The sequence below is a fragment of the Coffea arabica genome, chromosome 2e, assembly GCF_036785885.1.
Source record: "Coffea arabica cultivar ET-39 chromosome 2e, Coffea Arabica ET-39 HiFi, whole genome shotgun sequence".
NCBI classification, from domain to species: domain Eukaryota; kingdom Viridiplantae; phylum Streptophyta; class Magnoliopsida; order Gentianales; family Rubiaceae; genus Coffea; species Coffea arabica.
The window spans coordinates 33,657,073-33,671,101 of NC_092313.1; the positions used below are offsets into that span (position 1 = coordinate 33,657,073).

The 14,029-nt window shown below is 34.8% G+C and overlaps 2 protein-coding genes across 2 annotated transcripts; both read right to left on the reverse strand.

The window, feature by feature from the left end:
• On the reverse strand, positions 1–2,470 carry LOC113732457 (probable amidase At4g34880). The gene is made up of 5 exons (XM_027258219.2): positions 1,897–2,470; positions 1,480–1,694; positions 1,103–1,345; positions 588–786; positions 1–502 (listed from the first exon to the last, which is right to left on the reverse strand). The coding sequence occupies exons 1-5, from the start codon at positions 2,413–2,415 to the stop codon at positions 152–154; spliced, it is 1,527 nt and encodes a 508-aa protein (XP_027114020.1). The 5' UTR covers positions 2,416–2,470; the 3' UTR covers positions 1–151.
• Positions 2,471–5,218: 2,748 nt separating this feature from the next.
• Positions 5,219–7,795, reverse strand: LOC113732458 (probable amidase At4g34880). Its single transcript, XM_027258220.2, has 5 exons — positions 7,202–7,795; positions 6,787–7,001; positions 6,402–6,644; positions 5,882–6,080; positions 5,219–5,755 (listed from the first exon to the last, which is right to left on the reverse strand). Exons 1-5 carry the CDS (start codon positions 7,718–7,720, stop codon positions 5,405–5,407), a joined length of 1,527 nt encoding a protein of 508 aa, XP_027114021.2. The 5' UTR covers positions 7,721–7,795; the 3' UTR covers positions 5,219–5,404.
• Positions 7,796–14,029: the final 6,234 nt, after the last annotated feature.

Consider the following 14,029-nt stretch of genomic DNA (forward strand, 5'->3'; position numbering starts at 1 on the left):
TTGAGATCCAAATATGACATGTTGAATTTTTTTTAAGCGATACATTAAAGTTCACATATCTATTGAAGTAAGGTAGAAAATAAAGATGCCACAGTTGTACAGCAATCAGAGATGCTATTATCGAAAGGTGCATCTCAGTTGTATATACTCGTCAGAGAGGAGGTGGCTTCCTGATCTTTGTGGCTTGCTCAAAGTCGTATGCTATCTCTATCAGTTTTGGCTCTGATCCTTTCAGCCCTCCAAAAGAAATGCCATATGGGGTGCCATCAGGGCTATAACCTGCTGGAACATTTATTCCAGGGTATCCTCCTGCAGAAATAGCATAGATAATATTGTATTTAGGTGTCACTAAGGCATCCAATTTATTTTCCTTCATCAACTTCTCGAATCCATTTTTGGACGCTCTAGTTAAATTAAGAAGTAGTCCCCTTTCCATTCTGCCAATGCCATGGGTTTTCTCTGCTGCCTCAAATATATCTTGCCCGTATTCTTCTATCCTTTCCTGAAGCACATGCAGTCAAGTAGTCTAAGAGTACTGTTTCTCTAACATAAGGCAATGAACTGAATTGGGCCTATTGTTTACTTACCAACTTTGAGTGTTTCTTATTAAAGACTATTGCATCGGCTAGGGATCGCACAGGAGAGGCAATCAACTGCTTTAGATAAGCATTTAATGCCAGCTTGAATTCCACATTCATGGCTTTGAATTGGTCACTGTACATTGAAGCTGTGATGGTGTCGAAGCTGGCTGTATCCACAATGTCTACCAATACTGCACCTCGTTGCCTTGTTTTAGCCAAGACCTCAGAATACTGTGTTAGAACTTTAACAGTATTGGAATATGCTGACCAAATCTAACCAAAACAAGATTTTCTATTTGCTCTGTGAATCAACCAAGAAACATGCTGGAAGTTTTTTAATTGGGGTACAAATGCAAAGTAATCAAAATTCAATTCAAAGTACAAACAGAAAATTTTGTGGTAGCTAGTCATTCTGCTCCTTTATAACTTTACAGAAATGTTCACATGCATCCCAGATAGATCACGATCATCTCTCTCTGGGCACCCAATGTAAGCTTTAAAGGTCATGCTACTGAACTCACCTTAGAATGTGGAAGTGAGGTTCAAAAGCTATCAATTCTTCGGAGGAGTTGCTGAATCCTACAAAGGAGTACCTTGGAATCCCCAGTCTCTTTCCCTCAAGTCCATTAGACTTAAGAAATTGCAAATAGCCTCCACGAGGAATATACTTGGAAGCTTTTTTGGTTGCTACTGCATCATCAGGATCAAATCCAACAATGGCATCAAGAACATACACTGCATCAGAGACAGTCCGGCATATCGGCCTGTTCTGCCTCATAAAGGAATTGTTATGATTTTGTATCAATTTACTAATAGTTTCTTTGTCATGTTTGAGTTCTAATTTCAAGTTTATACTATTTGGCGATGAAATACAAGTAAATTAATCATGTTTCATTACCCAACAGTATCCTGTCGAGGCGAGATGGGGACAACACCAGCTCGACTTGTGAGCCCTACAGTTGGTTTGATTCCCACAACCGAATTGGAACTAGAAGGGCATAAAATGGATCCAGATGTTTCTGTACCCAGTGTAACTGCAGCCATATTTGCTGCTACTGATGTTGCAGAACCGGTGCTTGAGCCACATGGATCAGCAGATTTAAGGTATGGATTCTACATCGAATCAGATCCACAATATGGAATTATATCTGTACCGGAAATTCTAATTGACCTGGAAATGCTGCATAGGAAATCAACTTTTTGTTTCCTAAGCTACAAATTATTGAAAAAATAGAACAAGAAAAAAAAAGGAAACTTCTGACTGATATAGTTGCATGAAATTTTGGGAACCAAATGAAGAATATCAGCAACTCACCACACTTTGGCCACGTCTAGCATTCCAACCATTAGGCACATTGTTTGATCTGTATGCAGCCCATTCTGTCATGCTAGCCTTTCCTAATATAATTGCACCAGCCTTCCTTAGCTTCTTAACGACCCCTGCGTCCTGAGGTACAATTGATCCAAGAAGTACATAAGATCCAGCTGTAGTGTTAAGCTTGTCCTTGGTTGCAATGTTGTCTTTGAGCAGAATCGGAATACCAGCCAGTCCTGTCACCGATCCTGGCTTCTTAGCCTTTCGATCCTGGTCTGCCTTGTGGGCTAAATATAGAGCTTCTGGATTCACTTCTATGACTCCATTAAGAACTGGATTTAGTCTCCTAATCTCTTCTAGGTAGAATTCAACCAAATCCTGAGAAGTGAGTCGGTTATGATCCAAGGCAATCCTAATATCATGTACAGTAGCTTCTCTGAATGAGAATGGACTTCCCTCAGCATTATGACTAAGGCCAAGAGTAGTCATACTCAAAACAAATAGTAGCCAACTATCCATAAGGATTGCTCCACTGTAATATCTGCAGAGAAACTATTTCTCGCTTTTTCTACATACATACATACATACATATATATATATATATATATATATATATATATATATATATATATATATATTCTGAAGTAGCTACTGATAACTAAGTAGTCAACAGAATGTGTTTAATGCCAGCTTGAATTCCACATTCAAGGCAATACGACATCATCGTCTGTTGTTGCTTTCTTGGCCACGTTTTCCATGATAAAGACATTCTGTTGACTGACTTTTATATTTAGTATAGCCCTTTTGGGGTCAAAAATATATATAAATAAAAGTGAATTATTATTTATCGTTCAATGGTTTAGTACTTTATCAAATAATTCCCATGATTTAAAAATTCATACATAGCTGCCTCATGATTTGAACTAAAGTATCATGGTTAATTTTTTTTTCATTAAAACTAGCAATTGACATAAAAAAAATATGAGTATCATGGTTAATTTTTCCACCATCTTTGTACTACTTTTTTTTTTTCCTTTGGAAAGGGAAGAGATGATTTACTCAATAAAGAAGACAAAGACATTGCCGATCATTCCATTGGTAAAAACAAAGGCCACCATTAATTGAATGGCTTTATTCAGCGACAACATGTGAATAACAACATAGTGGATGCCAGCATGGTTCGAAGTCTCGGCCGAGACTGAAACGACTCGGCCCCTACCGATACGATATCGTGACGAAACGATACCGAAATACTTGACTCGCCGAGAAATCGGTCGAGTCGTCACCGTGACGGATTGACTCGGCCGAGTTACTCCGAGTTACCCCGAGTCAAGACGAGAAATCAGCCGAGTCATACCGCGACGGATTGACTTGGCCGTTTCTTTTGCTATTTTTTAATTATTTTTATTTAGCATACTTTTTTATATTATTAACCATTTTTAGAATATTAAATACTTTAAAATTTGTGTCTCACCGAGACCGCGATCGATATGTCGAAACCGATGTGGAACGTTCCAGGTCGCAATTGCGACCGCGACCGTGACTTTGAACCATGGATGCCAGTGAATGTCTTTCACAAACCACATGCTGCACATGCTTTCTGAAGGAAAAGCAAGATTAATGGATGATTGGATGCTGAATATCAAGAACATGCAACCAAAAAGCTGCTTCAACTAAAATAAACTCCTCTGGGACCTGCAGAACATGATGGCTTCTTCAAAAGCAAAAGCACTCCCAATTAGCTTCGGCTCCATCCCTTTCAAGCCTGCAAATATTGTCCCAAACGGCGTGGCATCTTTATCATAGCCGGTGGGGACTGATTCCGGGACATCCTCAAATTGCCAAAACTGTTGCCGGCTTGCCGCAGATGAACGTATTGTCATCACAGCATCTAAGTAATTCTCCAAAATTAATGTCTTGAAGCCGTCTCTTGACTATTCTCCATCTACTCCATTGCCTACTTCTCTTCCTGACCAATCCCAATTCTGAATCTGCCGTAACCAAAACATCTTGACCATCGAAGTCGCCAAAACTCTCCTGCAAAACCATGAGTTGATTGAGAAGTATGCAATTCTTGCTTTGTGATATAGCTAACCATTTAATCGTGTAATAGGATGTCTATGTCAGATTATTCAAATACCCAATCAGGATTGTTCTTGTTGAATGATATAATTTCAGCAAACGATAGTACATGAGATTCAATTAGGCCCTCAAGATAATCGTGTAATAGGGAGAGCTTAAATTCAGCCAGTATTGCTACTGTCTCGGCCACAAATGCTGTCTCAGCCAGTATTGCTGGCTTCAACTTATTCAGGGAGAAGAAGAAAACATGCTAGCTAAGCTAAGCACAATTAATGGCCTAGAACTGGCAATATAACTTATTTCAGTCATCACTTGTCTATCTTAATGTGCGCAAATCATTCTCAAGAATTGGAACCGTATCAGATCTATTCAAAAGGTTGAAAAGGGAATTCTTACCACACACAATTTCTTTCCTTTGAGCTTGTTAGCACGAAAAATCATGCAGTGGAAGATATTAAAAGTTTACCTAACCAATAAACAAGAAATCACTCAGTATAACTGTATTATTTTAGTCAAGTTACATTTTTAGTAGCTTTATTGGAGCCAAATTATCGTAGTTTTATTGTTTAGAAAGTGATATTATGTTTGAAAATTTATGGTAGCTGTGAAGATTTGTTTACCAAGTCATCTGATATAAATAGGGAATCTTGTTATAATCATCATTTAATTGAGAAGTGAAGAGTAAAAGTTTGATAGGCTTATTTTGTTGTATCATTGATATAATATTTTTGACTTATTTCTCTTCTTCTACACATATTTTTATGTATGTAATTGTCTCCCTATATACATTGATCTTAGAAATTTATCCCTTATAACTTTTTAGTAGAATGTTTTGGGTTCCGCATACTAGATATTGATTTTTGAGGATGCGGAGCATAAAAAGTTTTGGGACAGTCTAAATGTTGTTTTTCCATTTGCATTATAGTTGAAGATGGAATTAGCCATCTGCTTGTATCTGCTTGTGCTCGTGGTTTAACTAGATTTATCCGCTGTGCAGAGAAAAAGTTTCTACCCTGTTAATTAGGTAAACTAGTAAACCACAAAGAAATGTTGTAGGAAATTTACGGCAAAATAATAAAATCTCAAAAGCTCCCCCTTTTCTTCCCTTTCTCCCTACCTCTCCTCCTTTCTCCTCCTCCTCTCCTCTCCCCCCTCCTGCTCCTTGTCCCCTTCCTTCTCTCCCCCTCCCCCTTCCCCGCTGGCCTCACGACAGAGCACAATAATCAGATCACAAACAACAAAAGAAAAAAAAGGTGTTCAATTGCGGTCTACTAATGCGCCAGACACAACACAATAAAGATGTTCATGAAACAGCACACATATTATCTAGAATTCGGCAACAAAGATGTCATAGTTATACAGCAATCAAAGATGCTAATATCAGAAGATACAGCTCAGTTTTATTTATGTCGTGAATATTTAATCTTCACAGAGGAGGTGGCTTCCTGATCTTTGTGGCTTGCTCAAAGTCATATGCGATCTCTATCAGTTTTGGTTCCGATCCTTTTAGCCCTCCAAAGGAAATGCCATATGGGGTGCCGTCAGTGTCATAACCTGCTGGAACATTTATTCCAGGGTATCCTCCGGCGGAAATAGCAGATACAATTGTGCTAATAGGTGTCACTAAGGCGTCCAATTTATTTTCCTTCATCAACTTCTCAAATCCATTTTTGGACGCTCTAGTTAAATTAAGCAGTAGTTGCCTTTCCGGTATGCCAATGCCATTGGTTTTCTCTGCCGCCTCAAATATATCTTGTCCGTACTCTTTTATCTTTTCCTGAAGCACAATAGAGTAGTCTTAGAGTGCCGTGTTTTTCTAACAAAGGCTATGGACTGAATTTTAGCCAACCATTGCCTACATTGTGAATGAACATGACCCTAAACTAAAGATTCTGTTACTTACCAACTTCGAGTGATTCTTATTGAAGATTATTGCATCAGCTAGAGATCGCACAGGAGAGGTGATCAACTGCTTTAGATAAGCATTTAGTGCCAGCTTGAATTCCACAATCAAGGCTTTGGATTCGTCATTTAACATTGAAATTATGATGGTGTCGAAGCTGGCTGTATCCACAATGTCAACCAATACTGCACCTCGTTGCCTTGTTTTAGCCAAAATCTCATAATACTGTGTTAGACCTTTAACAATATTGAAATAGGCTAACCAAATCCAACCCAATTTGCTCTGTGAATTAACCAAAAGACATGCTGGAAGGTTTTTAATTGGGGTCCAAATGCTAAGTTATCAATAATCTGTTCAAAGTACGAACAAAAAATATTGTGGTAGCTAGTCATTCTGCTACTTTACTACTGTACAGACTTGTTCACACACTAGATGAATCACAATCATCTTTCCCTCTGCATCCAATGTGAGATTTCAATTACGTATAGTAGAACTTCAAAGTTTATGCTACTGAACTCACCTTAGAACGCGGAAGTGAGTTTCAAAAGCTTTCAGTGCTACAGAAGAGTTGCTGAATCCCACAAAGGAGTACCTTGGAATCCCCAATCTCTTTCCCTTAAGTCCATTAGACTTGAGAAATTGCAAATAACCTCGATGAGGAATATACTTTGAAGCTTTTTTGGTTGCTACTGCATCATCAGGATCAAATCCAACAATGGCATCAAGAACATACACTGCATCTGAAACTGTCCTGCATATTGGCCTGTTCTGTCCCATAAATATATTGTTATGATTTTGTATCTATTGTTATGCTTTCTTGTTCATTTTCAAGTACTAATTCACCTTTATACGGTATGGCGATGAAATAGCAATAAAATAAAAGCAAATTAAGCATCATTCATTACCCAACCGTATCCTGTCGAGGTGAAAAAGGGACAACACCGGCTCGACTTGTTAGCCCTACAGTAGGTTTGATCCCCACGACTGAATTATAACTAGAAGGGCATAAAATGGATCCAGCTGTTTCTGTACCTAGTGTGACTGCAACCATATTTGCTGCTACTGATATTGCTGATCCGGTGCTTGATCCACATGGATAAGCAGATTTAAGGTACGGATTCTACATGGAATCGAAGCCACAACATGGCATTGTATATCAGTACTTGCATTTCTAATTGACCTAGAAAGGCTGCATAAGGACTCAGATTTTGATTCCTAAACCGCAAATTTCTGAAAAAACAAAACAAAGAAAAAGAAAATTTCTGACTCATATAGTTGCATGGAAAATTGGAAACCAAATGGAGCATGTCAGCAACTTACCACACTTTGGCCACGTCTAGCATTCCAACCGTTAGGCACACCTGATGACCTGGCACCAGCCCATTCTGTCATGCTAGCCTTTCCTAAGATGATTGCACCAGCCCTCCTTAGCTTCTTGACCACCCCTGCATCTTGAGGTACAACTGATCCCAGAAGTGCATAAGATCCAGCTGTTGTGTTAAGCTTGTCCTTGGTTGCAATGTTATCCTTGAGCAGAATTGGGATACCAGCTAGTCCTGTCATGGAGCCTGGCTTCTTAGCTTTTCGATCCTGGTCTGCCTTGCGGGCTAAATGCAGAGCATCCGGATTCACTTCTATGACTCCATTAAGAACTGGATTTAGTCTCCTAATCTCTTTGAGGTAGAATTCCACCAATTCCCGAGAAGTGAGTCTGTTATGATCCAAGGCAATCCTAATATCATGCACAGTAGCTTCTCTGATTGAGAATAGACTTCCTTCAGCATTATGGCTAAGGCCAAGAATAGTAGTACTCCAGAAAAGTAGTAGCGCTATATCCATATGGATTTCTATACTGTAATATCTTTGAGAGAAACTATTTCTATATACTGATAACTAAGTTCTATTTCTTCTTGTTGTAATTCACTAGTATAGTCAAGACAATGGGTATATATATATATATATATATGATATAGTCGGATGATTCCATCCTCTACTGTTGTTTTCTTGGCCATGTTTTCAATGATAAAGACATCCAGTTGACTGAAAAAAAAAGGGATTTTCTGCTGACTGACTTTTGTTTTTGGTATGGTACATTTGGAGTAGAAACATAAATCTCGCGGGAAACAAGAAACAGAGAGGGGAGAAAATCCTAACAATGAGTGAGGTTGACAATTCAGTTTAGTGAAGCCAAGCTTAAAGGTAAGAAGATGAGGAATCCTTCTTCACACGGAAATGATGCCAATCAAATTGCAATGACAGAGATATATATAAATAGAAAAAGCATGTTGCAGATAAAATACTGGAGTAGGTAAAATTTGGTACATTATACTTGAGGAAGTTAAGTCGTGAAGACTTTCTTTTGATTGGATAATTGATCAACAAAAAACTAGCAGTCAAAGTAGCCATCCTCATAGTCATTGTCATATACGAGCAAGATAACAATAATACTTCTTTAAAGTAGACCAGATTGATGATAATATTTATAACTGACAGTGGACCCAGGATTTTTTTCCTTGGGGGGCCCAAATTTTTTTCAACAAAATACCTTAATATGTTATGTTCAAAATAATTTTCATTTATTTAAATATATGACATTTTAAAATATCAAATATTAACTTTAATTATAAAGGTATGTCTATTTCATAAATATGTAACATAGTCATAACTAAAGTTAAGACAAGAAATAATATTTGATTAAATATCTTATAATATTACAAACCACCTATGTTGCACGTTATGAGAAGATGCTCCAATATGTCACTTGTGCAAAAACAAAAATATAACTATGCAATATAAATATAACTATTTTTAATTAAAAAAGATAGAAGTTATGTTAGCATACCTTGAAATTTCATCCTCTTTTATTAAAAGTAAATTGAGATTTACATTCTTTTATAGAACTAAATTTATGTATAATTGAATCAATGCTAAATTTTCGAACAACTTCCTTTTTTTATGTACATTGTTAGGCAATCATTCAAGAAATTATCTTTTATCTTGTTTTGGAGCTTTGTTTTGATTATCTTCATAATTGAAAATATCCATTCTATAGACTATAGAACGGAGCCAGGATTTTTTCCTTGGGAAGGGGGCCAAAATTTTTCTGAACAAAATTATCTTAATATGTTATATTCAAAATAATTTTCATCTATTTAAATATATGACATCTTAAAATATCAAATTTTAATTTTAATTATAAAGGTATGTCTATTTCATAAATATGCAGCATAGTCATAACAAAAATTAGGATAAGAAATAACATTTGATTAAATATCTTATAACATCATAAACTACCCAAATTGTACATTATGAAAAAATGCTCCAATATGTCACCCGTGCAAAAACAAAAATATAACTATGCAATATAAATATAACAATTTTTAATTAATAAAAGATAAAAGTTATGTTAGCATACCTTGAATTTCAACCTTTTTTCTTAAAAGTAAACTGAGTTTTACGTTCTTTCATAGAACTAAATTCATCTATAATTAAATTAGTACTAAATTTCTGAACAACTTCCTTTTTTTTATGTATATTGTTAGACAATCATTCAAGAAATTATCTTTTATCTTGTTTTGATTATATTCATAATTGAAAATGTCCGTTCTATAGTTGCAATCGACATAGGAAGAGTGAGAACAATATAGTCAATCTGTCAACAACAGGATAGATCACTCAATTTCTTGTCTTCACCAAACCTTCAAGTAATTATTTGTACATTTGTATATGGGTCAACAAGAGTATAGATCACTAATTTTAAATTTTTATCAATTAGCTTAAGTTGTATATTTGTATATGGACCAATAAAGTAATTATTTTTGTTTTAGCCCATTGATAATTATGAATTGAGTCTTTTATTATAATATATCAAATTGGGTCAATTTACTATGGATTATCAAATTATACGTTTAATTTTTCAAATGTTAAAGAATTAGCACAATAAAAAATAAATAACTTTTTTTGAAGAAAAAATTAAATCAAAGTTGGCTAATTCATGCACACACACAGAAATATATATATATATGTATATATAAACTCTCATAATATAAACTAAAATTATAAAAAATTAGGGGGGCCAACTTTGTCTTATGCATATATTTACATATTATGAATTAAAATTTTCAAAACATGTCCCCCTCAGCCCCTTTGGCTCCGTCATTGACTGACATGTAGTCCAACTTGGGTTGTATGTACCGAATACTTGGTCTTAAGTTTGTAATACTTCTTTAAACTAGACCATTAGATTGATGATAATATTTATAACTGACATGTAGTCCAACTTGGGTTGTATGTACCAAATACTTGGTCTTAATTTTGTTTCGAGATAAAGTCCATAAAATACGTCTGCAAATTCTCCGCAGTTTCATGCTTTGTTTAGGAAGGAAAGGAAAAATATGGGGAATTTTTTTTTTAATTTTTTGTTCTTACACTAGAAACACATGATTTCAGAAGTTGTTTTTTTTCATGATTTGAGAAGTTACTGCTCGTTTGATTGATAAGACTGAAGTTTGAAATCTGAATTCTGAAAGTTAAAGTTTACCATTGAAAGAATTAAGTTGTTGAATTGATTAAGTTATATTTGTTTGACAACTAGTCAAATTATGATATTGAAGTAAAGCATCACAGAAATATTATGTTTTTATCTTTAAAATTTTTTTGTATTTGTGTACTTATAGAGAAAGAGAGTTTAATGGACATATTGGTAAATTTATTTCTGATGATAAGCTAAAAACTCACTTTAACTAAATATCAAAATTATTATTCATTAATATCAGTTTGCTCTATATTTATATAAAGATTAGCTAATTGGTTGGAAGCTTATTTTGTTACCCCTTGTAACCTTGTTCCAACTAATTTTAGAAGAACACCTAGCTACACTTTTAAATGTTTATGTATTGTCAGCCTGCATCCTACAATTTCTAATTCAAAATTTGAAATTAAATTACGAGGCATATATCTAATACAGCTCTTGTATTTATTGACAGTACATAAAAAATTTTATCCTTTCATTTTGGATTAAATTTTCATATGCCAGTGTAACTAACAATTATGGATATAGGCCACATCTGTAAATACTAAATTTCAAATTTAAAATTAAACTACATGACGTACATCTAATATTGCTCGTGTATACTGACAGTGCATAAAAGAGTAACTCTTTCATTTTTATTTATTAATTGTAAAAAAAGTTTCTTTATATTGATAAATTTTTTCCCTACTTTAACTTGGAAGATTCTGGCCTTGTTCTCAACTAGTTTTCTAAATCTAATTTTGATTTTTGATTTTGAAATGCTATTTTGTTATTTTTTTTACTTGTTTTTGGTATCCTGATTTTGGATTTTTTGACTCAAAAAAAAAAATAAAAGCATCTATTTTGATTTTTTTTATTCTCATTTTCTAAAATCAACTTTACACAACAAAAAACAAGGCCTCAGATGAGGATCAGCAGGGACCATCATGTTTTCAGCCTCATATGCATCCTTGTTTGAAATTCATTACGACGCCATTTTGTTATATAGATCTTTCTGTCTTTTTATCAATGCCTTGTGCCTTTCGAAATAGCAGATTCTACTCCTCATGGATATCATTTTCCGTTATAGTTGTCAATCAAAGTTAACTCAGTTCATCCAAAGTCGCCTACTAATAAATGGATGAGTAATGGTTCGATGATAGACACTGTAATTCACAAAAATTAGTCACCTGTTCTAGCCGGTTAGTTTTCCAACAATTTCCTATGATCTAAAATTTTTTTAAAGTACCCCTAATCCTGAATGAAAGAATAAAGGGTAAATTACCTATTATCCCCTTTCATTTGGCATTTTATCATATAACTCTCCTATGCTTTAAAAATTTATATATAACCCCCTTATAGTATGGGTTAAAGTGTAAGTCAAAATCAAACTAATAAATTGATAAATTTGTCCTTTCACCATTGTTTTTCATTTTTCCATCTCTCTCTCTCTCTCTCTCTCTCAAAACCTTAATTTTCTCCAAATACAAAAGAGATGGAAGGAAAATAAATAAATAAATAAGAAAAGATTGAATGGAAATATAAAACAAGTAAATAAGAAACAATATATACCAAATATTTTTTAATACAAATATCATTATAGGTTTTTAAATCAAAATTTTAATGGTATTTTCTAGTTCTTATTTATCTATTTTTAAATTTCCTTTTTTATGTTTAGAGGTAAAAACAATAATGAAAACGCAAATTTATCAATTTGTTAGTTTGATTTTCACTTTTTACTATTGACCGTTAATTTTAACAAAAAAAGTAACAGTGACACTTTAACCCAAAACCATGAAAAAGTTATATGCAAGTTTTTAAAACAAAGGAATATTATGTGATAAAGTACCAAATCACATGGGGTAAAAGGTAATTTATCTTAGGAAGAAAATTTCCCTCTTGCAATAAAGACAACTATCTTCTTTGCTGCAAAAATTGTAAAAATAAAATCATCCTTTTTCTCTTCAAAATTTCCCAGGTATGGCAAAGAACATCTTTGCTTGACTAATTTTGTCATTACAAATAAATATAAAGGGAAAAATCACTTGAGACTAGAGAGTAACAATAATTAACTGGTATGGTTTGGTGATAGGGCATATGGAAAGAATCAACAAAGGGAGTTTCAATTTGGGGGTGGGGGTGGAGGACAGGAACGGAGGTTGTACGTAACTTGTAGAGATAGAGGTTGAACTGGGGGTGGACAGCAAGAACGGGCGGGACTTGGAGTTAAGAAGGAGGAAAATTGGATTTGGGTGGTAGTTTTGCAATTTATTCTGGGAACTGGATAGAGAAGTTGTAGGTACATGAGTTCAGAAATTCGTGACCAAGATTTGTCCTTAGCTCATTTGAAGTTACGAATTGTCATCTCAGTATTTCCCTAAATGGATTAGGTATGTAATTAATCAACACTCTCCTGCAAAACCGTGACTTAAATGAGAAGTGTGCAAGCCTCCATTCGAGATGTATCTGACCATTTAACCGTGTAATAGGTATCAAAGTCAGACAAATACAATATGCAATGAGGATTGTTCTTGTTCAGTGCTATAATGTCAATTCATGACCGCACAGTAGATTCAGTTAGGCCTTGCAGATAATCATTGAGGAAGAGCTTAAATTCAGCCAGCACTGCTACTGTCTTGCCTCTTTGAAGGGATGTAAAAGCATTGGCCCAGAACAAGAGATATTTTGAGTTCAATCAAACGCATTTCTACCTTAATGTGCTCAGACGGGTCTCAAGAATTGGAACCCCATTGGACTGGCCTAATTGGAAGGTTGACAAAAGAAGTTCTTACCATACCCAATTTCTTCTGTTTCAGCCATTTTTGTTGAGGAATTGCTTATTGCCAGCAGCAGGAATGAACTCAATAGCTGCTTTTTGTCACTTCATGCTCTCTTGGATCAAAGAGCACGATTGTATCAAGCACATAAACGGCATTAGAAACAGATCTGCATATGTGCTTGCATGTGAATACTAGTAATAAGTATCACCCTCTAATCAGTAAGAGTTGAATACAAGAAACTTGCATGCGGAAGTTTTCTGGAGCATCTTGTGAGTATTTTCTCCAAATGCACTATCTAAACATCTGCAATGTTGTGAATTTTATGGTTATTTAGAAGCTAGTAAGCATATCCTCTCACGACTCATCATCTTGTTTCTTTTTCGAGTAAACATAATTTCAAGATTACATTCAACAACTACCAACTAATGATTGTTACTTTTGAACAGATACAAATGGTAGACTGTGATACGCAATTGTTTCTCTCCGGGTGTTTGACTCAAAATGGAAAACAAAAGAAAGCTAGAATGATGATTTCCTTGTGTTGTTAATAGAAGCAAGTGGTACTGAATAGTTTACGCACATAGTCATCCAAGAAAGGCCTTCCATGCTACAACAGACAAATAAGCATTGCATACTCGCTAATACACAGGCAATGAAACAACCAATGTAGGAAAAGACAATCAAAAGAAAAAAGAATACGAATGATGTTGGTAAGTGAATGCAACTTATGTATGTTAGTGTAGCTCGGTTTTATTAATACCCTTCTTCCCCTTCCTAGCTACTCAATATTGTGGCATCTTTAATACCCTAAAGTTTTTCAAATCTTAATACTAAAGTAATTCCCAGCATGTTTGTCCA